The sequence below is a fragment of the Sturnus vulgaris genome, chromosome 6 (genome assembly GCF_052056855.1).
Source record: "Sturnus vulgaris isolate bStuVul1 chromosome 6, bStuVul1.hap1, whole genome shotgun sequence".
NCBI lineage: Eukaryota > Metazoa > Chordata > Aves > Passeriformes > Sturnidae > Sturnus > Sturnus vulgaris.
This window is the reverse complement of record NC_142248.1, coordinates 36,801,325-36,827,687: the sequence shown is the minus strand read 5'-3', so window position 1 is coordinate 36,827,687 and position 26,363 is coordinate 36,801,325. Positions and strand designations below refer to the sequence as shown.

Here is a 26,363-nt window from a genome sequence, read left to right as displayed (position 1 = left end):
TAGACTGAATTAATTTTATTTCCTTCCAAAAAGAATAGACACTAATTTAACTGTATACAGAATTTAATTTAACTATAACTATACAAGTTTCAGTATATTGTCCTGTTCAAAAACTGCTTATATATAAAAGAAAAAATACTGCCAAAATTCTAAAGCATACTTTACAATTAAATGTCCCAACCTTCTTTCTACCCCTAATAACCTCAGACTAGAGTTGCAGTGTTCAGATTAACTGATGTATGGATAAAAATTCCCTTGGTCTTAAGTGCAGTTTATTACCCATGTTTTTGCCACTACCACCAACACTGGACTCAAAATTAAGTTTTATAGTATTAGCAATGAAAACTTTGATGAACCTTTTAAGAACAGAATTCAGAAAAAGATTAACAACACTTTTTACTGCATTAAAATATGTTACATGCCTCTAAAAATAACTTATGCATTTCTCTGCATTTCCTTCTGTTTATTAATCTGTCACATTTTACTATAGTATCTGCTAAGTTTTCTTTGAACACTTGAACAAATGAGAAGTAACCACTCTTAGTTAGACCATCAAAACTCAACTCCATCTAGTTCTCTTAGAACTTTAAGTTCTTATTTTGAAACAAAAGGTGCCCAATAAGGTTCCAAGAATTTTTATCATTACACTCAAACAAGTTAGCCAAAAGAAGAAACAGTTTCTTTTTTTTTCCTGGTATGATCACCCAAACCCTACCATTCCTCCACTTTCTACTGTTACTGCATTTAAACCACCAACACTCCTTACCTTGACTAAATAAAGGTTTCCATTTAGTTATTTCCTGTACTGTTTTACCTAGTTGCTGTCCAGGCACACAGAACACTCCCCACTACACTGCCAAGTCTCCAAATCCACGGTTCCAGTTAATGGAAGTCTAGGTCACTCAAAACCAGAATTACAGTCAGCAATTCTGTTGAGATATTACGTTGATAAAGCCACCTGATGTGGCATTAACTTAACTGCATCACAAATCACTGTAATTGAATGCAAAGTAAAGGAAACTTGAGTTTATTTAGCTTCCAATTTCTGGGAGGTCAAGAGGAACTAGAACTGCTCTGGACAACAAAAGAATTGACTGCGCTTACAGATCATTTTCTGCCAGATTCTTTCTTTAGGACTACTGTTTTATTGTTGTCCTTTCTATTACATGGGGGATGTACATATTATCAGGTGTTAATAAACGGTCAGTGCCTGTACAATACATTCTACAACTGAGCACCACTTTCCGTAACTGAACAGGCAAAGAAATTACACTGAACATCAGCATCTGGCAGTATTTCTCCAAAAAAAGTGACTAAAATGGGTTTAAATTGATTAACACTATTAAATCACATCTAATATTTGATACTACATGATTTCATTACAGCTATACGATACAATTATACAAAATGTGTTAACATCAAAGAATACAACCAAAATTAAGATAGCAAACAAAACCTATATAACTTTTTTTTTCTTTACAGGAAAATACTTTTGAAGTATGCATGTAACTGCCCATTCTTTTAAAGAAAATCTACCGCAAGCAAGTTATCAACCTCCAGAAAATCACACATAGCATTACTACGCATATCCCCAAAAAGTGTACAATATGCACACTTGGAAAATACAAAATTAAAAAAAATTGTAAGCAACAGGTGAGCTTCATATTTATAAGAATGTGAAAAGAAGTCCAATTTTAGCACTGTTGTATAAAGAATTGTCTTTTCTGATGCAAGTTCATGAGCTGACCCGTCTGGTTGGGGCCACACTTTACAAAACACCGTGTTCTTGAAACGGGGTTACAGATCAAGGTGGAGCATCGTAGCAATGTCACCTTAAAGTTTTCTGTGTGGTTTTTTTTTGCTTTTTATTTACTACTTATCAAAACACGTCCTTTAGGTTTGTAGGGTTCTTTTTTTAAAATTCTTTCCTAGAAACAATATACAAAGGGGAGGCGTATTTCTTTCCAATTGATTTTCCTGTAAGATGCTTTGAGTTCAAGAATGTTCTCCTCAAACTTTCACTGGTTGTTTTTGGCCTTAGCGTGTGTTAAGATGTGAGATTTCAGGTTGGTTGATTGCGCAAACTTCTTATTGCAGCCGTCAAACGGGCAAACGTAGGGCCTGTCGCCAGTGTGAATTCGCACGTGTGTGCGTAAATTGAAGTCCAGTGAAAAACGCTTTCCACATCCTTCAAACGTACACTGGTGGAAGGAAAAGAAAGTCTGTTAGCTAGTGGAACTCAACTCCATCACTGATCAGAAAAAGTCTTCCTTAAGACTGCACAAACAATAAAGCCAGAGGCTGAAGATCGTTATGGGTGAAGCTGTGAACTGCACTAAAACCTGCAATACTTCAGTATACACTAAATATACAATAGCATATCTATTTTCAAAGAGGGAAATAAATGACCTTCAGCTTGAAAGCAATCAAGCACTTCCACTAAAAATACCTTCTCTACATGTGAAACAGTACCTACACTATATAACAAAACCAAAACAGGATTTTACATCAGTACTTTCCCCTTTGAGTGATGATTTGCAAAGATTTTCTCATTTTACCTCCTTTACTTTTATAGTGGGCTTGATATAAAAGTGACATCACATTTAGTGTTAAATACTTTTATTTACCACACAGAATATTCAGTGTATGCATCCAATTGAATGCCTGAGAACTGCAAATCAAATTTCGCAAATAATTTATTATAGAAAATAATCAACAACAAAAAAACCCCCATATATCTTAAGTGTGTTTTGGGGAAGACATATATGCTCAAGACTAAGAATAAAGATTTACAGGCAGTATCATATGAAGAGGGCAGGGGACCTCTGGTGGCAGAAGTCCACTTGACTCCATATAAATGGAAAGAGATTCAGTGACCCCATCATATTGTTGAACACTGATTAATAATCCCTACTGAAAATTAGTACCCTGAGGTAACTGAGCAAACAGCCCCAAGTGTCAGTTGCCCTCAAATGCTAAACTGAAGAGATGGTGAGGAGAAAGAGACATTTTCTTACTTCTCTAGTAACTGCAGACCTCATTTTTAAAGAGGACAACTTTACATCATATTTTGAAAGGTATCTCCCATGTACATCAAATTTGCCAATTTCTAAGAGAAGTCCATGTAAATAATTAAATGACAGCCTAATTAACTAAAGGGGACTCCCAGTTTTTCGAGTGCCTTGTTTGATTTTAGAAAAGCCCTAGTATGCCCAAGTCCTGTGGAAGCCAGGTTACAGCTACAGTCTCCAGAGTTCCCAGATGAAGTGGTGGCACTCATGCCTGCAGGTGACCAATACCTGAAAGGGCTTCTCTCCAGTGTGAACTAGCTGATGCCGCTTTAGTTTCGAGCTCTCCACAAAGGCCTTGCCACACTCTGCACATACGTGTACTCGAGGGCCATGAGTATGCAGATGCTTCCTCATGGCAGAGTTGTCCCTGAACATCTTTGTGCAGCCCTTAAAAAGAACAGTGAAACTCAATTAGTAGATAAGCTAGTTCTCATAAAGAAGGTTTAATCTGCTACAGTACAAGTAGTTAAAATGCTTTTATATCCTGAATACTTTCTTAAGAGTTGGCCCTGAAAAGAACATCCCTTACATTTACTTTTAAAAAAGCAATACAAGAAAACTAATCATTTGAAAAGCTGACCAAAAAAAAAAAAACAAAAAAAACCCAAACCTAAACCCAATCCCAAACAAAAAAAAATCCTAAACTCTTTCCTCTCACTCAGTATTATGAGCCATGTGCAGTTAAAAGAATAATAGGATAGTCTCATGGAAAAGATGCAGCTCTGACAGAAGCAAATGAATAAGCCAAACAAAAGCGCTTAACAGGTTTCAGGAGAAAAAACAAACACAAAACAAAAATCCAACAAAAAAACAAGACAGAAGGAGAGTTTATGGATACTTATGGTATACTCTTCAAAGTGCTATATTCTGAGAACTACAGTAAGACAATATATTATATAGTCTCTAATATACCACAGATTATTCTCTAGCAACTGGTATGTACACCATCTCCCAACATTCTGTCCTCTCCCTTCTCTGCCCTCCTCATTTCTGAGAGCAAATGGAGCAAGAGGGTTTCCAGCACACAGCAACTTACAGGAACTACCTTGTCCAAACTGGCAGCAGCAGACTGATCACTACACCTTGAGACAGAGTGCCACTGCTGCTGCAGTTTAAACCTACAAACTGATACTGGGGAGACAAATAAAATGGGACTACAGCCTGAGTTAGTCCCAACTCAGTCCAAAAGCAGAAGATACATTAACTCAGGTACAACATCAAAAGTCTTAACCCAGGGGTCAACCCTGCATTGACAGAGGAATACTACTTTTGATTCCACAGTACACTTAAGCCAGCAGTGACCCGGGGCTCTATGTCTTCATCGAGGTTCAAAATCCCACATAAAATCCTATTAATAATCATAAATCCTATTTGTACTACAAGTGCTGCTGTTTAAACTTTTATAAAACTGGTCTGCCAACATCACTGTGGTATGAGGCATAAAATTTATCTAAAGGACCATTAAATCGCTAATCTTAAATTCTGCAGGCTTCTTTTTTTTCCTAAACAAATACATTTAAATATGTTTTGTTTCTTACAAAAAGGGTGAAATGTCACTTTCAGGAGTTCTCTCTTCAGGCACTAGAACCTCTTTGGGTAAGTTTGAAGTATTGTGCCACCATTCGTGGTACATAGCGGAACTGGGTGGGGCAAAGCAGCACCAAAGTAAACAGACCATCAACTTTTTTTTGCATTTATTTCAAAGTCCCTTCTTGCCTCTGAGAGCAGCTGATACAGCTACAATATTTTTCTTTTGTTACAATGAATTCATAAATGCATAAAGCCTACAAACACTACAAGATAGAAAATGGAAGGACAGAACATTCCTCCCCCCCGCCGTTTAGATGAAGTTGAGGCTATGAAAAAGTAAATCAAAGAAACAAAGGTAACATTCCTCAGTAAAAAGTAATTGTTCCTGTATCTCTGCATACTGTATTACAAAAAAACATGGCACTTTTAGAATGTGGAGAATTGGAAATCAATATAAGCACAAAGAGGAATTCAGAAAATTCCTTACACTATGGCTGCCAGAAAGTAGCCTTCTATTCATGCTCTCTAATGGGTAATTCCAACAGCTATCTGCCCTGATTATTTGTTTAGGCTCACACTTATCTAGACCAGAAGTCAGCAAGATTGTGTTTGTCTTTTTTTGTTACACACTAAGTCAGCTAAAAGAAGCACAACAAAAGCTGGATAATACAGTAAAGCCACAGCCTACCAATCTAGGTGACTGGCAACATTTATTCAAGAAAGAAGCTTCCTTGCTACCAGTGGATCAGAATCATATCTCCAAGATGCCTGCCTCTCTCTTTCATGCTGATGCACTTTCCAGCTCTGTGGAATGTAATTCAGAGTCTTCCAATAAAGCTGACTTTGGCATCTGCACCATAAATTGCTGATTCCTGATCTAGACTCCAAATCTGTCATAGTTTCCAAGCAGAGGATATATAGATCTTAGGAACGTACTTTGAACAGCTTTCAGAACATTCTTTCAAGTATGTATTCTTGGGTGTCGGGAAATCACAACAGTAAAACCAGCATGTTAGGGACTGTGCATCATGGTTACCAGAAGATTAGGGATGCACTAACCTTAAGACAAGGAATGGGAATAATATATTATTCAGTGAAAAGTTTTAAAGGAAGCCTCTAGAAAATGACAACTAAAATATATTTAACAGAGTGTATACTATTAACAGCAAGATATTTTAGTTATTCATTCTCAAGAGAAAACATCAATACAAAATTCTGATCTACAAATTACTATCTACTCAGAAGCTGAGCACTTCACTTACTTTGTGAGGACAAGCTATCGTTCGTGGAGCATCATCTTCTTTAATTTTTCTTGGTTTCATTCTTAAAGATAAAAAAAATAACAAAATGTTAGTAGAAACACATTTAGTAGACTGCTCCTCTCCCCTAAGTGTCTACATAATGAGCACATTTTATCCCCCAGTATTACATGTATCAGTGGTATTCACTTAAACATTTTCAAAACCTTCATAAAAATATTACCAGCATAATTCAGCATTTGGAATGCTCTGCTTTTCCAGAAGGACCTCTCAAATACAGAATAAGGCATTTAATACTATCTTCTTAATCCTCTGAATATGTGAAAATTGAGATTTTTTTTTCCTGACATATGCTAATTGCAATTAGGAGGTTTTGTTTGAAAACTCCATTTTTGTTGTGCCAGTACCCATGTGGCCTATTTAGCTTCACTCCCTCTTCATGCAGCAAGACATGAAGGAGTAAAACTTCAATCATTCTGCAGAATTTTCATTACACAAGACTTCTAAAGAAAACTCTACAGAAGCAGGGAAAGCAGAATCAGGCAAGTTGTGGAAACTACACAGACAATGTAGACATCCATTTCAACCACAGAAACGGTAATTATTCTTTCTTTAAGCTATTGTGCACACGGATTCCACTCCTGGCAACTGACAAGCAATCACCAATTTACTCTAGGTCACTGACAGGGATCTTCATTATTATTTTATGGGTGCCACTAATCTCTACTGCTACATAAGGAGACCAGCAAACTACTGCTTGTATGTGTGAGATCTGTTTCACACAAAGTAAAGACTCTGTACAAAATCTTACAACTGTGTTATAACAACCACCTGTCAGAAAGTCAGAAGAGCCAGATGTGATTCTGGAGAAGTGCACTGCAGTTTCAGCTGTCTTTATTTCTCAAACCTCTGGTGCTGTCTTCAAAAAATTAAAAAGAAAAGGTTTATCTCCATCTAACTATAGTGGTAGGCAGGTGTAAATAAACTGATCCCCATACAGCTGAGATTCCCTTAGGTAAGCAATGAGATTTTGCATATTCCCTAATGTTGCTGTGGAAGCAGAGCTAGTCTGTTCATGTGGGTTACTGAACTCCTTTTCCTGCAAAACAGCACATGACAGCTCTGTGTGACAAAGTGGCTGTGTATTGTATCTGTAAGTCAAGGTGGTGTGGTGTACCCTAGCACAAATAGAGTGAGTACCCTCAAATAGAATGAGTAGCTTGAAATTAACAAAATAATTGGAATTACCAGAATCACTCTTCTTAATGTTAGGAAGGAAAAGTGCCTGTTGCTATCCATGACAGCTTTAACCCGCATGAGTTCTGTTCCTGGCAAGTGATATAAAAGAACAATTTTGGGAGAAGGGATTGCCAAGCAATGCATATATGTAATTTTTTACATCCCTTTTTATTAATTTATATGAGAATAGCTAAACAGCAACTCTTAACACTCAAAAACTTCCCAAGAGCTATAGGGAAAATAAACTAAAATGCCTCTATTCTGACCACAAAAGCATTTGGCTTTTGCTAGCAGAGTCCAGACTTCTTTGGTACTGTAACACTCTTTCGGCTGAAATCTGCTTTCAGCTGTTTCTTTCACATGGACTGCTGAGAGAAGAGGGAGAATTAAGACAAGAGCAGTGGAAAAATTCCCTCAAGTCCTGAAGACCCAGGAAAATCATCTTGCAACTGCCAGTGGAATGATATGTGATGGACAAGTCTTCTATGGCTCTGTCCCTCACTCTGAGTCCTTTCAGTACTGCAGATGTAGCACAGTTCAAGTGAACATCTACAGACTAAAGCACTGACAGCCACTTCACAGACAACACTAAACCCCAAGGATTTACAGGTTGCTTTTGTTCTTTTCTCTAAGTGGGCACTTGGGAAACCCTTGTTTGCCTCAGCATCTCCAGACTACACTTAGCTTAACAGAGCTAACCTGAAGAACACTACAGTCTCCTGCAGGGTTACAAACAAATTTACAGATATTAATAGGGGCTTGCAAATGGGTGTAAGGTATTTGTGTTGACAAAGCTCTTCTTGTGCATCACAACCAGCAGCACAACTAAGATTTCATCAACTGAAGGGCAGAAACATTCTGAACACAGCAAACTCATCTGCTCCTGTACAGCAGTCTCCTCATAATCCTAATTTTCATTGTAAGTATTTTTTTCAAGAATACAGACCAACTCAGTTGACCTTATTGATTAGACTTAATTTATATAATCCAACTGGAATACAGAATGGTTGTGCTGTTTTTAGTTAACTCTCTGCACAGTCTCTTTGCATAAAGTATTAAAATACCTAACTCCAAATAAGTGATTGGGATTAACTGACTGCACTCTCCAGTGAGGTTCCAGAGTCAATAGTACTACAGGTAGTGAGGCTGTAGGAAAACACATACACACAAAAGCCGTCTTTACAGTACCCCTACAGAAAACTTTTAATTGCCTTTAGCATGGGATTCTCCATATTAGGTCTCTGCGATTTTAAAAACACAGGAAAATGCACAGAAATGAGCATCTGTAATTGTTAAAATGGTCACAGAAGAATGATTTGACAAGATGGGACATGAGAGAACAGTGTCATAATTTAATTCCATTAGAGAACAAACATCCTTAGGAGACAAAGCTGGTGCCAAAACACCTCCTCCTAATTCAATCAACCTGTTAAATGTTGGCCGAGTCATCCCCCAGCCCCAAAATAATGAAGTAAAAAAAATTCCTAGGTCTGAGATCTGTGTCCCGGACATGATCAGAATGATATTGCTCCAAAGTCTTAATTGGCCACCTGTAAAGAGAGTGACTAGACCAAGAGAATTGCTAACAAGAGATGTGGCAAATAGCTTTAATGGGCAGTGCCTGCATTTTCACCCTTTGTGTTAAATCCTCTTCCTGACTCTTGTATCTTACCTCTGGTATTAAGTCAATCTTTGAGAAAGAAATGCTGCCAACAGTGTCATCTCTAACAGGCTGTAAGGGAGCTTGAGGAAACAATTGCAGGTGAACTTGATGGGACGGACTGCAGCATCAACATACACCTTACATTTTTCAGTTCAGTGTCTGAGCAGGCATAGAACATGAAATGTCCATCCAGGACTTTTTAATATTCAGGCTTTGTTTTTAAATTGAGCAGTATCAGCCCAGTACTATACTTGAACATTTGGACACAAATGACAAAAAAGTTCAGTTAAAAAATTAGCAATTTTACATATTCTCATTTTTCATGGAAACACAGCAAGCTAAGCCTAAAATGTGGAACAAGACTGTGCTTATGCACAGGGTTCCATAGCTAACCAGGCTTATCAACAAAACAGCAGCAGACAGTGTAAAAGAAGAGATGGCAACTGGTGTCCAGGTTGTATCTCAGTGCCATAGGCAGAAGGAAGCTGCTGGGCCCTTTGTACACCTGGATTAAAGGGCATGAGGGCATGAATACCACAGGCACAGTAGATCATAGTGTCAAAAAATGTCATCTTGCTCACAAAGCTGCAGAAGCCACATGGACAATCCCTCAAAGAATTTAAAGACTTACATATCCAATATATTATAAAAAAAAAGATTTTGGTCTTACTTTAAAATTAACTTTCTGCAAAAGGAGACCAGACTAGAATCTGTGCTGTTGATCTTAATTACACTGGTGCAGGTAGCTCTTGCTGGTGGTGGTTAAGACTTTTGGCTCCCACCCAGTAGAGCATCTCTACCAGCTCCATCCAAGTTTTCTTAGCCTGAAACATTAATCAAAAACAGAACTCTAACAAATATCACTATTTAACACAACTACAGACACACACATTAATACTGGGGTGGAACTTCAGAAACAGTTGCCTTTGCAGAAAGTCAATTTACACGGCAAGACCAAAATTCGGTGAGTTTACATGCATTGCGCCTAGGAGAAGCAACTGCAAATCAATTAACTGAAAATCAGGAAGGGCACCTTTTGGATCAAATCATTGGGACACTGCAATTAAAGGCTACATCTTAACTTGCACTGGGAGAGTGGAGGGAGATGACAGCAGAGGGAGCAGGAATGTGTGCAACCCAAGAGCTTTACAGAACGAGCTGCATAGAAGCTTGCTCCCTTATCCATGCATAAAGGAAGACTGAGTGCAATCACAGGTATTAAACCACTCAGTTTCTCAAAATAAAGCAAGCAATATTGTCACTGTGTGATATCTTAAAGTTAAATCTAACTACTTCTTTCATCTACACAGCTGAACTGAGAGTACTTCACCCTAAGAGAACTCTGATCCCCATCCCAAATCCCTGTCAAATTCCATAACCTATAGACTTGTCAATTGATGCAATTTTAAAAGTCAGCCATAGAAATGGTGTTAAAGCTGGGCAGAAAAGAAGTATAATTCAAATAACAGTACAGAATTTCCCCCTGGCTCTATAATCTCCCTTTTTTGCCACTGCTAAAGAGTTCTAAGTTCTCAGCTCCTTTCTGCTCCCTCTGCTCATAAAGCTAAACTCAATAGCTTTTCTCTCTCAGGCAACTCCTTTAACACATCCTAGGGGTCTCTGATGACCAGCAATGACATTCACCTGTGCTGATGGCCACCCCCCCTCCACCTCCCGAGGAACAGTCAGAGGTGGAGGAAATGATTCTCTCTCAGCAGAGTTACTGGAACCGTTCCCCTCATTCTGCCATTCCCCTTGCACTGCCCTGCTGAGCAGAACCAACTTGAGCGTCACAGTCCTGTGCTACTGCAAGCGTTTATTTGTGCTGAACAACTCCTGGAACTGGCTAGACTGGCTTTTGGACAAACAAGATGAAAGAGGAGTGGCACAAGGTGTCCTAGGAATACATCTACATACAACTCAAGAACAGCCAGTATCTTACCTGCTTCAGTCACAGTTAGGAAGAAAACTGCCATAAGAAGTTCTTGCACTCCACAATTCTGGCAAAAATTATTATTACGTTTGTTCCAGTTATGAGGAATATCATATATGTAAACAGGGACAGCAATCCGTGCAGTGTGGCACAGAGCAGATCTCCCCTCCCCTAGAAAAATACTGAGTAAATTGACACTTTATTGCCCTTTAAGTTTCTCTGTAACAAGAACAAACCAACACAAAAGCATACAGCTTATAAAGAGGCCTAAGTCATAAATCTGGATGACCAGAAGGCTTTGTCACTTCTAAGAAGGGTGTCCAATTTCAAACTCTAACACAGTTTCCTGTCCTTTGTTTTCTATAGGTTTGGAAAGTGGATAGAAAGGAAGGCCAGTCCTCACATTGGGTCTCCTTCAGAAAATATACCAAGATCAGCAGAAAATAAAACCACAAAGAATAAAGTTTTTACCACCAGGACCCATTGCTGTGCCCATTTTCCAGCTAGGGGATATTCCTTCTTATTTCTTTGTTTTACCAATGTCTGTGGTCTGCTGTCTTCAGCCAGTTCAGTCATGTATTTGGAGGACAAGAGGGAGGGAGAGGGCAACCAGGAACGTCCTTCTTTTTGCTTTGAGGGAATTTGCCATATGCACATTCTAGAAATATCCCTGCTACCTTCCTAAGTTTTCACTACGAAGCAGCTATGCTTTCTTCACAGCTAACTACTGAGCTGTCATCAATTTCGATTTGGATGAAGTATTTTACTCCACTTGAAGGGATTTCCAGTTTCCCAGTCAAAGGCATCAAATGAAAACATGGTAATTTATTAGGTTCTGTCCTTCTGCACAGATCATTGACAATTAACACTTCACATTCTGATATGACTGCCCAAGAGAATTTCACCTTTTTCTTTATTATTGCATTTTTAAAGCATGCTAGAGAAAAGTCAAGACTCGTAAAACAGAATAAAGTAATCTGTAAAAAGTGATATACTGTCAGCCAGGTGTAACTTATGGTCAGTCATCTGTGCATTACTGAACACGATGATGTTCTGACACAGCCTATTTATTCACAATGTTTTCAATGGACTCATAGAATGCATAAGAGCTTTTCCAGGAAAACTGTCAGAGTTCCAGTTAAAGGATTCAGATTCCTACTACATGACTCAATGACATATGCTCCAAACCAGGCAGTGAAAGACAACTGTGTAGCAAGAGACATCGCTCTGCCAGAGCCACCGAGCTCTGAGCACTGGTGGCCACTGCAGATGCTCAATTACTACAGTTCTGAATTCTTTTTTTAAAGGACTGCAGAGCTACAACTTCAAACATCAGGTTTGGCAATGCATTATCTTTCCCTAATTAGATCATGATCAGAATACCAGAACCTTGCTCAGAATCTACTACCGCTAGAATTCAAGCTTTTTCTGTTTAAGGTTAACATCAGAACTTTGCTCCTAATAATCAATGCAAGTATTTCAAATCAATTTATCCTTAATCAAAATAAGCTGCATTTGTTATAAACAGTGGATCTAACCTAGTTCAGAGGAGGTAATTTCTACAAATGTATTATGAGATTCCTTCCTACTTTAACGAAAACCAAAAAGCAACCCTACATAACTTTCTCTCAACCACACACAATGCACTTAGCATACAATTCTACTTGCCAGTTCACACTTCCTCATATGTGGACTATCATAATTCTTTTTTTCAGTTAATCTAAATACAAATGTGTAATTTAAAACTTTACAGCACATGAAGCTACTTAAGTTTAGAAGCAATTTTCAACTTCATATGCTGCTAAAAGTTTTCAGAATACAGCTGAGAATTTTGAACTTCTGAACTATAAAGCAATGAGCAATGCTTGACAATTTCAGAGAACTTTATACTAAACAAACACATTCTTTCAGCATGAAAAACTGTACTCCTTGAACCTCCAAAGCCGATTCCAGCCATGTAAACCCAGTTTTTTCTTCCAGCTTACCACACAAAGTTCCTAGTGATACTGCACACAGCAAGGTCAACAAGACAATTGAACAGCAGTCTGCAAATATCAGTTCTTGAATCCATCTTATTAGCTAAGGAGTCCCTTCAACATGCTTCAGTGCTAGAGGGCAAGACCTTAACAAGAAATATTCAAATTCTAACACACCCCTACTCTCCAGTCTCAGAAGAATAAACGAACACAATAATTTAAGATATAACATACAACTAGGCATGAGTGAAAGTTTGACAGTCATCAATTCTGACCAAGAAATGAAATAACCTTGCTTAGAAAATGCATTAAATTCTCATGTATCTACAATTAAGCTATGAGAACAATGTTCCCCAGGTTTTGAGCAACTTGGGGATATTTCTAAAGGTGATATCCACACAAGGTGCTTCCTCTACCAGCATGCATTCATCTTCTGACTGAAACCAATTACATTCTATCTGCTGTGAGAAAAGAGGCTGTACACAAACTGAATCTTTCCACTACCTGCTACAAATTCCATCTCTGGGACTTAGAACATTCTACTATAAATATAGAAAACTAATAATTTTAAAATACTGCCAGCAGTCATTATTTTCTCAAAAGAAACCTAACTAAAACATTTTATAATATTCAGCAATAGGCAGATACATCTCGTAGAAGCAGCCTGGTCACTTCAAGAAGCCCAAATCCTGACAACCATTTCAAGCATTCAACTCAACCTGAAGTAAAAAAATATTCAATATTTGCATGGAGAATTCTCGGCAAGAAACTATTTCTACTTCCTAACAAAAGACAGTTATTCAGTACTTCAGTGTGTAACAGAACTAGAGGTTTTAACATGTTTTAAAGGAATGGAGAACACCACTCTAAACACACGAGTAAAAATATGTAAAGAACAGCTTAGAATTGGAACACTCAAGAGTATCACTTAAAACATTTCCTTTCATAAAAACTTGTAGGAACTCCTCAGCAGGTCCCAGAGAAAAGTACAGTAACTTTGATAAATGATAGTAAAACATAAAAGGAGAGTATCAATAGCTGGAACCACGCAACATTTCAGATGAACCCTGTTTTCAGCTGTTTGTGATGTGCTTTTATACATTTCCAGATCAGACACCCTGAAGGAGGAAGCAAGCCCTGCAGAAGTATTTTACTAGGAGCCTTCAAAATTCATTGTTCAATAGCTTTAGTGAAAGTAATTGTGGGATGAGGCCGTGCTGCTATTTCCCCAGCACAAACACACCACAGAGTAACAGGACAAAATTTGTAAAAAGCAGCAAAATCAAAAAGGTGAAACAGGAGTAAATGCACACACTGAATATCCAGATCCAGCTAACCAAGAAGCCAGACCAGAACGTTTATCAACAGTTCTTGCCACCAAGCAACTACCTGCAAAAAGTTACACTCTCTCTCTGCTAGGTAGTAAGGATAATAACATTTGACTGTTCACCTGCTCTGAGTATCACAACTGAAGAATAGCTAGCTGCTAAAAAAATGAGAATTAATGTGGCTTTACACACGTTTTGCTTTCAGTTTGGGAAAATCTGGCAGTAGCAGCCAGAGACAGCCAGCAGCCGTGCTCACACACCTGGAGACACAGCACAGCACGCACTCGGCTGCCCCTGCACTGAGCGGAGCACACGGGGACCGGGCCAGCGCAGCGGAGCCAACCCCACTGCGCCACTTCAGCGGCCTCTCCGCTGGCCTCGCGCTTGCCCTCTGGTGGCCACGGGCTGCCCCGAGCACCCGGCACCAGAGCCTGGCCCAGCGGACACTTTCACTGCCCCCGCGCCGCTGCAAGTCACTCCACAACCATTTGAAAGTAAAAGCCACCTTGTCACTCAGGTCAGCCTATTGATACGTAAACGAGAGGCAATTCTGACTCACCAGAGAAAATCCAAGCACTATAGTTACCAACTCAGAAACTGCAATATCAGCGGCACTTGAAAGTGCAGGACACACGATTTATGATCTTGTGCTTAAGTAGCAGGTGAAAAAGAGGAAGTGGCGTTGCCAACTAAACCTTGTAGCCTTGCTATTCTGTACTGAACAACCCGAAAGCAGCATTTCACTTACTGGATCCTTTGGTTCTCAGGAATTTAAGGCTACCCACATGAAAGAAATACTCTGTCATGTAATATCACAGAATTGTTAGGCTTGGAAGGGACTTCTAGAGACCATCTAATCCAATCTCCAGGCAGGGTTACCTAGAGTGATGAGTGATGCAATCTAGCAATGTATTTAGGTCCTGTCTTACCTAATGGAACTAAGGACTGGAAGACACCGAAGAATTCACTGCCGAATATAAAATTCTGTTATTTTAGTTCAGAACAGAGTAGCTGATGCTGTGTTAAGTCCCTTGTTTTAGGAGATAATTAAATGGAATAATAAGCCATACTAAATATACTATTTCACCTAACAGTTTCATAATTAAGCCAGTGAAAAGAACCAAATTTTAAAGTACCTTTCTTCCTACTTACCTAGCAAATTCAGCCAGTTGCTTGGGGTCTGAGAGGTCAATGCCAGGTATTCCACCAGGAGGAAGTTTCTTCCCTGTCATGTACTCTGAGTAATCTGGAGGAGAATTCTCTCCAATGATCTGCTCTTCCACCACTGTTTCATGGTCAATATCCTTTTTATCATCTGAAATACACAAAATACTGAATTCAATACATACTGAAGTTCAAAACAGCATAAAATGTATTAGGCTACATCTTCACTATTGCTGCACTTTTAAAAGAATCCACTGCATTTCCAGATTTCCACACTAATTGTGAAGAGCAAAAAGACACCCATACAGTTACAGCCTGAAGAACATAGAATATAGTGAGTGAGGAAAAAAGCAGAAAATGCGTATCTACTTTAAGCACAAGCAAATACAGAAATTAGTAGAACGATCCTATGAATGTCGGCTGCACTTGAAAGATAATGTACTTTTCCTGAAACAATGCCTAAATATTTAATTCCCTTAACCTCTTCAGGACTAATCTTCACTATACCCACGCTGATACTCAGCAGCAGTCCCTAACTTTGCAAGCCTATCAGAAGAGCAGCAGACACTTACCCTAAGATGTCAGGACTACTGATCTTTACTTCAGAGTCTTCAGACTTCCCCGACCTCCAACAGAAGCGTCATAGAGACAAGAAATTTAAAAATAACTGCTGATGGGCTTCAGCACCTGCCTGTAAAATTAAATTTTTCTAATGCCTGCAGACAGATCTCAAAGAAAGCAAATAACTCAATCGTGTGTCTCTCTCCAAAGGGGGCTTCTTCCTTCTGTGACAAAGGCCAGCCTAAGCTCTTTCCCACTCCACTATGCAAAGAGCAGACTGGGATTATTCAAAGCTTTGATCTTAAGCCAGTTAAGATACTGCTGTTTTCTCTGCTCTAGAGCTATGAATTTGTGCTCAAGAACTGCAGTGAAATCAGGTGGAAGACCTGCTGTTGCTGTCTCCTCACATTCATACCTTAGAAAACATTATACCGTGCATTCTATCTCCTCTTGCTATTTTATAACTGAAATTGAGAGACACAAATGAGAGAACAGAAACATCCATCTATGTTCCTCACTGCAGTGCTCACAGCAGCAGAAAGGAAGACACAGCACCTACCCTGTTTTCCACCCTCAAATACACCTGGGACAACAGATGTATGTATGGCTGCAACTACTCAGCTCAACGTAACAGAACTTGACAGTATTTCTCCTTCTATGTGTATGGGGAGCAGATTCTGGAAATCGTTTTATACACAAGAGACTATACAAAAATAACAGGAGGTTTTATTTTACAGATATTGTTTAAGCAGTGGAAACACAAGGTGGTAAGACAGAAATAGTATTTCACAAATTAAAAAAACATAGGAAAAGATAAGGCAGAAAACAAAAGACAAAATGTTTTAGGATCTTTTTCCCTAAACAGAGACACAGGAACTAACATTAGTCATTACTCAGTAACTTAGGCTAGGAAAGAGAGAACAAGACAAGCAAATAAAAGAAATATACCACACACAAATTTCTATTCAATTTGTAATGCCTGCTTTTAATGTTTGCCACCGAGCTATTTCTAGAAATGTTACTGCTAGTTTGAGGTTTAATCTGATCCACCAGATCAAATGGCAGTTCATGTATATTCCATGGTGAAAGAGGAAAACAGACTCCAACGCCGCAAAGACAGAAGTGTAAATAAGAAAATACTATCTGCAGCATGAAATTCAAAATTAACTACAAACCTGACTATTGATCTTTTTAGTTGTCCACTCACCACCACACTACCTTTCAGTCCCTACCAGTGCTTTAAAAAAGCAATTAAATTTGCCTTAAGAGAGGATTATATGTTAAGTTTTACAGCAGTTGAAGTAATTACAAATTCAAGTCAATAAGCCTTTAGATTGGCAACAATTTGTTCTTTCTAACAGAAGCTTGAGGAAAGATTATGTAGCAATGCCTACATTCGGAGAAAAGACCTGGAGCTCAGAATGGCACCGAATTTTTGCAAAACTAGAAGTGACACATTCTCTATGCTGTAGACTAGAATGAGATCAGCTGCTTTCAACGTGGCCATTTCAACAACTACCCAGAACATGCAGTTTCACTGTTTGATGACATTCACAACACAGACAAGTTTTCATTTCCTGCCTCACATCAGATGCATGAGTCAACTGGGAAATTCTGTATACGTTCTTAAAAGATCTTTTTTTGTTGCCTAGTGTAAAGGTTTGCTATTCTACAGTGCTTTCTTGCTATTTGAGGACCTAACTGAAAGCCAGCCTTCAGTGGCTTTACTTCCCAAAAGCCTGCCAATAGAAATCAATTCCACAGCTATTTAATTCCAGACTACTGGATCAAAACACAAAAAAACTATAAACATATCGCATGGATAGAGTAAAACATCAGAGAAAGGACTGTTAAGTATATTAACACTTACATGAAAACAAAAAACCACCACATTTTCCTATAACAAAAAACTGCATCTCTACAGCAACACACACCTCCACTTCTAAAAACAAATTTGAACCAAAATAATGAAATGCAAAACAGTTACCTTGACGTGTTACATTAGGCTAATATTTCTGAAAAAGTAGCAGTAGACTTCAGTAGCTCTTTAGCATTGTGAACATCCTGTGACATTATCAGGTCATTGGGAAAATAAAATGACAACACACAAAAGAAACCCCCCCACTTTTTTGGAGGAAGTTTGGAAATGGAAAAACTTCACCAATGTCCTCTATGCACAAATTTAGTTTATTTGTGACGGCCTACCAACCCAGACTAGGCAGCTCAAAGTCTGGGGGGTAAAGTGCAAGCAAACTTTCACTTAGGCTGAACTGATCATTCTCACTGCAAACCGGGCAAGTTAACTGTTAGTTGTTTTTTGCATCCAAGCAAATCCTGATGCCCACTACAGGAAAATTACTTCCCCCTTCTCCTCTCATGAAACATAAGAAAATCAAACATATTGCATCCAAAGCAAAGCAAAACACAGACAAAACCCTAAAATCACAGTGACACCTCTGGATGCCACTCATGCAAATTAAATACAGACAGAACCATGGAACCAGTCAGGAAAAGGAAATTAACTACTATATATACACTATCTGATCTACTTTGTTTTGTCCCTTAAAACCACCTGAGAATACAGCAGACTCAAATATAAGGCATTCAGCTGAAGCACTATTCTTCTAGATCCAATGCAGCTTTCTGTAATGAACTTGGAACACAATTTTAATGGCCTCCCCCTACATCCCTCTATGCCAACTTACATTAAGATAGATACTTAGTCTAAACTGGGTTGTTCTATGCACCATTTTAGGACATACCCTAACACATCTTCATGTTCAGTGTCCTTCCACCTACACATTTCTCACTGCCTCCTAAATATGGGCAATACACATATTGAACCAGATCCACTTAGGCCCTTCAAAGCAATTAAATCAAACATTTTTCTACTAAGATCAGTGAAAGTTCAGTGTTTAGCCAGTTGTGTCTTTTGACTACTGGTGAAACAACCTGAAGTTTTAAGAGAACCAAGCCCAAGTACTGAATGAAGTAGGAAGAAGCAAAATTACTGGGATAAAACTAGTAACTCCATGCAACAAATCAATAACAAAACATGGTAGAATCTGCTTCCCAAGACTTTACTGATCACATCTTGCTCCTATTACCTACCACACCTTCTCCATTTCTTACAGCCCTTCTGTTACACAGAAAAATCTACCCACCTTGGAATCCCATTATATTGTGCATTTCTTGAGTAGCAGGTGACAACTCTGGAACTCCTCATCTTACTAAGACGACCCTCTTAACTCTCAACCCAATAAGCTCTGTCATTATTTTTCCTCAGTTATTCCTGATTTTATCATATTCCATTTCTAAATCGCCAAATCTCCAAGCCATCCTCCTCCTCAATTACTGAGCAGGGAGAACTGAGCACTGTTGTTCAATCAGTTTTTATCTGAGGAAAAGAGGGTCCAAAAGGGAACTCAGGAGATACACCTGGTAGCAAAGCAATGACACCTGATCTCACAGCTTCCTCCTCAAATTGAAAGACATTCTACTTACCCACTAAAAGGATGAAAAACATTTAAGCTTAAAGTATGATCACAGTTAAACACATTTGCTTTTAGGAACAGCTGAAAAGCAATTACAGGATAAAGGATGTATTCGGCAGCTGTGCAGTACCAAGGCACTGTGGAAACAGCTTGGTTATTGCTACCACATTGCAATCTCCTCAGGCAAATTAGTTCATTGGTCATGTTTGGAAGCAAAGAACTGTAATTAGCTTGTTAAATAATACAGTTATTTAGCAGACACTTCCGAATGTTAAAATTCCATTTTGCAAAGTATGTCATTTTTTAACCTAAACGGCTGCTAGGTTACTTTTCCCTCTGACGTGCCTTGCACACAGATGGAAAACAGGTTCTTCTTTCCCTGTGTCACCCATCTCTTATTTCACACCACTGAGACATGAACTGACAAAACCAGTGCATGTATCAATAGTCATCATCTGACTTCAGCATTTACGAGACTGTGCCGAAGCACTATGACCTTCTGAATGGTCAGCACAGGAGTGACTCGAGAGCCCCACGGAAGGATCCAGCAGCAATTTACAGGATTGTAGTCTGAAGGTGGGCTAAGAAGCAAATTAATTGACTTATTTTAGATGGTGAACCACATTCATGTATTTCACTTTCCAAACTGAAAATACATTCAAAACAAATGCAGAGAACAGTCTACCTTATCACTGGAAAAATGTCAGGGCAGATTCAATACTTAAAGCAGAAGCTTATATCATCGTCTTAATCGGAGTCAGAAATAGATTGTCTTCTTAATATTTTAAACTAGAGATTCACTTTCTGCCTCCATTATAACAAACTTTAGAAGAAGCTCATTACTTATCTGTCATTGCAAAGCATTTCAGCCATCCTTGATACAGGCCCACAACTGAACTAAGTGACTCATCTATCATTTATACTACATAAGACAACTGGTCAGACAGCAGATGGTTATTTTTCTCATCCTTGCAATCTGATGAAGTAAAATAAAAACCCTTCTATTTTTTGAGACATTGAAAGTTTAAGAGATTTTGAAGAACCTTCTAGAAACCTAGCATGAACTCCCCAAGCTTCCAAGTAAGGGTCCACAGCACAGGCTTCCTGTATTATCAAAAATAATTTCCAAACCATACACGTAACTTCTGTATCTTTTTCTTTCCTATGTAGGGATGGGATACTTGAGCAGTTTAACATCTGTGGGCAATGGGTTGTGCTACTTCAGCCTTTAGCTTGCAGACTATGCTAACAGTAATAGTTTAAGCCAACACCTATTTCAGGTTTGAAAGCTTGACAGAGTCATTACCTAGAAGGAGATGTAGTTACACTAATCCATTTTTCACCTTTGAAACTTAAGCCCCAATTGCTTGAAGTTTCCAGCATTTGGTGCAAGCAGCATTTAAGCACCACCTTCCCAAATGTTCCTGCATGCAAGGATAAGTTTTGCAAGCACCATCTGACAAAGTAATTTCTCACGATCCTTTCCCTCCCCCTTCACTATTGTGCACCCAACCTGAAAAAACTCACTAAAGACAATTATTCAAGCTGAATGCAGCAAAGGTACAAATAAAAATTCCACTTGATAAGAACAATTTTTCTTGTACAAACTGGGGTGTTTCACTTGGAGAACCCCATTAACTATATGCAGTTTTCTGATACATATGTTTGCTATAAAGTAAATACACTATAGGAACATAATTGAACTATCCACTATGTACCCTCTTCAACCCCTTCAGAAATACACCTTCATTTGCTTTTTATTTTCATGAACACATGAAGAGAGAGAAATAATTGTATTCTGAAGAACTGAAAAGCTGACCTGAACTAGAACAAGGCACGCCTGTTTCAAACTAAACACTTCAATCACGGGACACAAGTTTGATATCACCACAGATACCAAGGGGATAAGAGAAGCTAAGGTAAGTCTAAATTGTTGCCAACAACAGTACTGCAATTTCTAAGTAACCACATAAGAAGACAAGGATTAAGTAGTCTCCTTTAGTCACACTGCTGTATATTTCACGGATTATTTCTACACATTCCAAGAGGTGCTACAAGACATGTTATACTCATTTATGGCAAAAGATTTATGATTAGTTAAATTTGGTACTACTCCTGTACAAGCCAATATAGTAGCATCAGCAAACAGTAACAAGGAATTAATTCACATTGTCTTCCCACACTGTGGTGAGCAAAGTGTTCTTCTTCCCAATTCAAAATGCCATGCAATATAGGGGTCATTGTTTTATTTTGATGCATAGCCTTATTTATCACTTGTCTTTTGATTAACTTTTCACTTAGCTTTTAAAACAGTCAACTGAATCAATATGCAAGCAAATCTTTAATTATGTCAAAATGCAGAATTCAAACCTACTATATTTCTTCAAAATTAAGTAGTTTGATTATTTAGGGAAACTTTAGAACTACCCTTTTGCAAGCTGGTGATTCTAGGTTTTCTTGGTGTTGATTTAGTTTGATGTTTTTGGAGGGGTACTCAGGTTGGGGGCTTTTTGGGTTTGGGTGTATATCCCCCAACCTCAAGTTTTGTTTCAATTTTTCTGCCAACAATTCAGGCTCTGAAGTTTCAAGGGAAAAAAAAAAGCAAAATAGGAAAAAAAATAGAAAAATGAAAGAAAGAAAAAATTCCCAGCATTTGACCACATCAGATCCCTCTGTAACATTAAATAAACTGCATATGAGGTGTAAGGGTCTATTCAATATTTTCGGTAAAACTTCACAACACTTTCAACTGAGCTCGTCATTATCAAGGCTGTTTGAAGCTGTGGGGCGGTGTCTGCATGCGCAAAGGAAGGGGAGGTCAAACTTTTTCCCTATATATTTGATTTTGCTTTTGGAAGGGTATTTTTTGGCAAGTCAAGTCAGACTAGGTATTCTTTACTCTTCTGCATCATGGATATAATTGAGTTAAATGTAGCAATGCAATTCAATGTCCAGTAAATTATAAGTGGGTATCATTCTGACTGAGCTTGCATGGTCATGCTCCTAAAACAAGAAAACCACCAAAATCAATAAGGCTACCCCTGATATAAAAGCTGCATATGTGGGAAGAGAAGCAAATTTATTGATTATACACATGCTTCACTTTGGCCAAGTAATAATCAGCATGCAGTCCTAAAGAGGCATCCTATCAGACACTCTGAATTTCTGAGTGCAAATGCATGCTAGAAATTGTCAATTGATCTCAGCGAGGTCCTGTATCCTGCCAGCTCATGAGTCATACAGCCACTTGCTTTCAGCTATCTCCAGCAGCTTCCACAAGGCAGCAGACTATATTAGTTTCTTTTATCTTTCTTGGATGGTCAGTTGTAAGAAAACTACTAGCAAGAGAATTTATTCAGTTTTATACAGTGATACAAAAGCACACAGAACACCATCCTAACTAAACTGTATTTGGGAACCTCTTCATCAACAAGTAACGAACTTAGATCAAACTCACTGGGCTGTCAACCGACATGCCAATAGTGTCAGATACTCTGTGAAACTTGCTAAAGTAGTCACCTGTATTTAAGAAGAGAGTAAAAATCCATACCACTGTGTTTTCCATCTTTTCAGGCAGGAGAATGCAGCTGTCCAATACACCTTCCCTTCTACACTGCCCTTTCTAACAACTTCTGGTCATTTGCAAACATCACAGAGTGCAAGCGTTTTCCACTACATCCAAAGCTTCAAGAGTATCTCCAGCTTACTAGACTCTTTCTAAAAAATTCGAAAGAGCACAAAATTATGATATGAAAGGCAGATACCCAACTTACTATACAAAAGGCACCCACCAATTCAAATATTACATGAACGGTATTATTTGACCTCTTTTTTTCACATTTACGTAACTTATGGACAGAGATCTGACTACAGAGCATGGCTGCCGGCAACACATTTTTGTAAATGTTGAAAAAAAATAAAGTGGGTAGGGCAGGTGCATGTCAGCTTTATTCCAAGTCCCATAGACACTAAACACTTTACAAGATTTTACTGCCTTTAAAAGACACTCCCACACACACCAAAAAAAACCCCCAAAAAACAAAAAAAACACCCCACACCTCAAAAAACATAGAATCTCCCTGTGCCTACTTAAAAAGCTTATTTAAAGCTTCAGACCTAGCTGAGGAAAAGCCCGACGGTTCCCGAGCGCCAGCCAGGAATTGCCCCTTTCCTCGCCGCGGCTCCCAAGGACGGAGGTCAGCTCCGGAGCCGCCCCTCCCGGCTGTCACCCCCGGCGCCCCTCGGGCTCTGAAGGGCCGGTTGTTTGCGGCCGCCCCCTCCGAGCCGACGGGAGGCGCGGGCAGACCCGCGGGGGCGAAGAGCTGCTTCCCCTCGCCGGCACCGCGGGCTCCAGGCGGGGACGCCCCACCCACCTCCCGCCCGGTCACAGCAGCGGGCCGGGGCCGGGCGGCCCCCGGGCGAGCTGTACACGGTATTTCGGGGTTCGCCATCCCCGGGCCGGGGAGCCGCGGGGTCGGGGCGGGCGGGTCTCCGCCCGCACATCGCGGTCACGGCCCAGCGCACACGCTTCACCAGCGGCCGCGGGGAGGGAGCGACGGGAGCGGAACGGCAGGCGGAGAGCCGGGGAGGGGCGGCGGGACGGGACACGGGGGAGAAGGAGGACAGAGGGCGGCGGCGGCCGGGGGAGGGGAGGGCGGGCGAGGGGCAGGCGCGGAGCGGGCCCCGCGGGGAGCGGCGGCGGGGCGGGGACGGGGGGAGCGCGGGGAGGTTCGCCCCGCACCCCGCCTCCCCCTGCTGCAGAAACTACGCCATTGCGGCCTGGCCCGGGAGCCGGCGGCGCTGCCGCCCGCCCGCCCGCGCACCCCCCGCCGCCGCCATCTTGGCGGCCGCCGCCATGTTTGCCTCCTTCCCCCCGCCGCGGCCGGGCAGGAGCGGCGGCGGCAGCGCAGACCCCGCCATCTTTTCGGGGAGCCGCCATACTTGCCCTGGCGATGAACATGGCGGCGCCCATCGCACACATCAAAACATGGCCTCCCTTCAAAACAAAACTGTCCCGGCCGCACCGCGCGGCCGCCGGCGGGGCCCGCGGCCCAGAGAGGGAGGGGTCCGGCGCGCACTTACCCGAGGCCCACATGGTGACCGAGAACTCCCCCTCCAGGGTCTTGATCTGCACCTGCTTCTGCTCCCATTTCCTGCCGCCGCCGCCCTCGGCCCCGCCGCCGCCTCCCCCGCTCAGGTAACTCTTCTTGCTGCTCTTCTTGCCGCTGCCGCCCTTCTTAACGCGGCCTCCTCCGCCGGCCGAGGAGGAGCCGCCGCCTCCGCTCTTGCTGCCAGCGGCGGCCACAGTGACCAGGGTCTGCTCGATGTACTCGTCCTCCCCGGCGGGGGCCGGCACCGGGATGAGGATCTGGTCCTCGAACCCGTCGTCGGCCCGCAGTCCGTCCGAGTCGTCTCCCCCCACCACCTCCTCGCGGGTCTGCACCAGGATCACCTCCTGGTGGTGGTGGTGCAGGTGGAGCTGGCCCCCGCCGCCACCGGCCGCGCCGCCGCCCGCCCCGCTGGGGTCCCCGTCCGACACCAGCGGCTGCAGCGCGATCATGGGCTGATGGTGGTGGTAGTGATGGGGCGGGTGGTGCGGGCCGCACTCCTCGCAGCACTCATCCTCCTCCTCCTCCTCCTCGTCCTCCTCGCCGCCTACCACGGTGGTCTCAATGGTCTCCACCGGGATGGTCTCCACCTCGATCTCGTGCAGCTCCACGATCTCGGCCGGCATCTCCGAGCCGTCCGTGGCGATGTACAGGGTGTCTCCCGAGGCCATGGCGGGGCGAGGGGAGGGAGAGAGAGCTCTGCGGGCGGCGAGGGGGCTCCGGTCCGCTCCCCTCGGCGGATGGTGGGGCTCGGGCTCCTTTCGCCTGCCCTCCTTCTCCTCCTCCTCCCCCTTCCACACAAACACCAGCGCCTCGCAGCCAGCGACAGGCAGGGAGGGAGGGAGGAGGGAGGGAGGCAGCACTGCCAAATCCCGGCCGCGCTCCCTCGCGAGACTTCCGCCGCTGCCGCCGAGGCGGACCCCAGCCCCGGAGGCCGCTGCTGCCGGATTCGGCCCCCCCGCCGCCAGGCGGCCAATGGCAGCGCCCGCCGCGCCCAGGCAAGAGAGGCAGCCAACGGGGGCGCGCCGTGCCGAAGCGCCCCGCCCCCTCTGGCTCTCGTTGCCCTATCGCGGAGCGCTGCGAGCGCGGGGCGTGCCTCTCGGAGCGGAGCAGCCAATTGGCTCGCGGCGCTGTCTCCGCCCCGCCCTTCCCCCCGCGGAAGCGCCGCCCCGGCTCCGCCGCCCGCGCGGGCCTCGCCGCTCCGTGCGCGGCTGGCCGGGCCCGCGCCACCAGGGGGCGCTGTGGCCGCGCGCCCGTTAACGGGCGGGGCGCGGCTCCACCGGCGGGCGCTCGCCGTGTCCCGGGGAGGCCCCGCGGGGAGCGCGGCTCGGCAGCGGCCGCGGCGTTTCCCCAGGGCTGAGCCGCCAGCCCGGGGTCCTGCGCTGCAGGACGGGCGGGCGGACGAGCGAGCGCCGAGCTGCGGTTGAGCCTTGGGACGCGGGCCGGGTCGGCGCGTTTGAATTTTACAGTTGAGCTGTTACTGGCACGTGGGAATTTTTCTCTCCCCTCCCGTTATTACTTTTCTTTTCCCTTGGAGAGCGGTGTGCTCCCCGCGGTGCTTTCCCGCAGCCGTGCACCGGAGGTGCACCCGGACACGCCGGGGCTTGCGGAGCGCCGGCTCTCGGTGCCACCGGCAGCCTGGCCTGAAGGCACGGCCGGCGCGGCGATCAGCGGCCGGGTGCATGAACTCGCTTGCCGAGAAACAGCGTTTAAAGTAAGCGAAGCATTGCAGTTCAGTCACTGCACAAAATTCCAGTGACGACATCCCCTCATTTAAACTATCAAGTGTAGGTATTTGCCTTAATTATTAACACACCTCTCTGTCCCTGAACTCCGTTGCTCCCCAGAACCCTTCTAAAGGCAGCGCAACACTTGGTGCCTTGGAAATGCAGCAGCTCCAGTCACACTCCACTTCCTTCCCCTTGTGCCAGCTGCTGCAGGACATGCCTTTCTGCCCCTTAAGAAACTGCCGTGTGCTGAGGTGCCAAGGCAAAAGTAGCACTCATGAGTGTATTGCACCCATTGTATTGTATTATT

General features: G+C 42.3%; 2 protein-coding genes across 5 annotated transcripts in view; one reads left to right on the top strand and one right to left on the bottom strand.

Moving 5' to 3' along the window:
- On the bottom strand, window positions 1-25,251 carry YY1 (YY1 transcription factor). Of its 2 annotated transcripts, XM_088166246.1 has the most exons (6): window positions 24,301-25,251; window positions 15,152-15,314; window positions 5,864-5,924; window positions 3,300-3,458; window positions 2,777-2,847; window positions 1-2,201 (listed from the first exon to the last, which is right to left on the bottom strand). In XM_088166246.1, the coding sequence occupies exons 1-6, from the start codon at window positions 24,995-24,997 to the stop codon at window positions 2,063-2,065; spliced, it is 1,290 nt and encodes a 429-aa protein (XP_088022372.1). In that variant the 5' UTR covers window positions 24,998-25,251; the 3' UTR covers window positions 1-2,062. The 2 variants fall into 2 exon arrangements, with proteins under 2 accessions (XP_088022372.1, XP_014727464.1); XM_014871978.2 differs by lacking the exon at window positions 2,777-2,847 and having other exon boundaries at window positions 24,301-25,245.
- Window positions 24,307-26,363, top strand: part of DEGS2 (delta 4-desaturase, sphingolipid 2) — a 31,227-nt gene continuing 29,170 nt past the window's right edge. For all 3 annotated transcript variants that reach the window (XM_088166247.1, XM_088166248.1, XM_088166249.1), the window contains exon 1: window positions 24,307-24,415. The gene's annotated coding sequence lies outside the window, so the exon portion shown is untranslated. The remainder of the gene's footprint in view (window positions 24,416-26,363) is intronic.

Bases quoted from the DNA above. Each gene is read 5' to 3' on its own strand.
- YY1 (XM_088166246.1), bottom strand. From the start codon at position 24,997: ATGGCCTCGGGAGACACCCTGTACATCGCCACGGACGGCTCGGAGATG. The intron at 2,848-3,299 runs GTATTGGTCACC...ATTTATATGGAG, and splicing joins CTGGAGAGAAGCCCTTTCAG to TCAAGTGGACTTCTGCCACC. The intron at 2,202-2,776 runs GTCTTGAGCATA...TCCTTCCACCAG, and splicing joins CCTGTAAATCTTTATTCTTA to TGTACGTTTGAAGGATGTGG.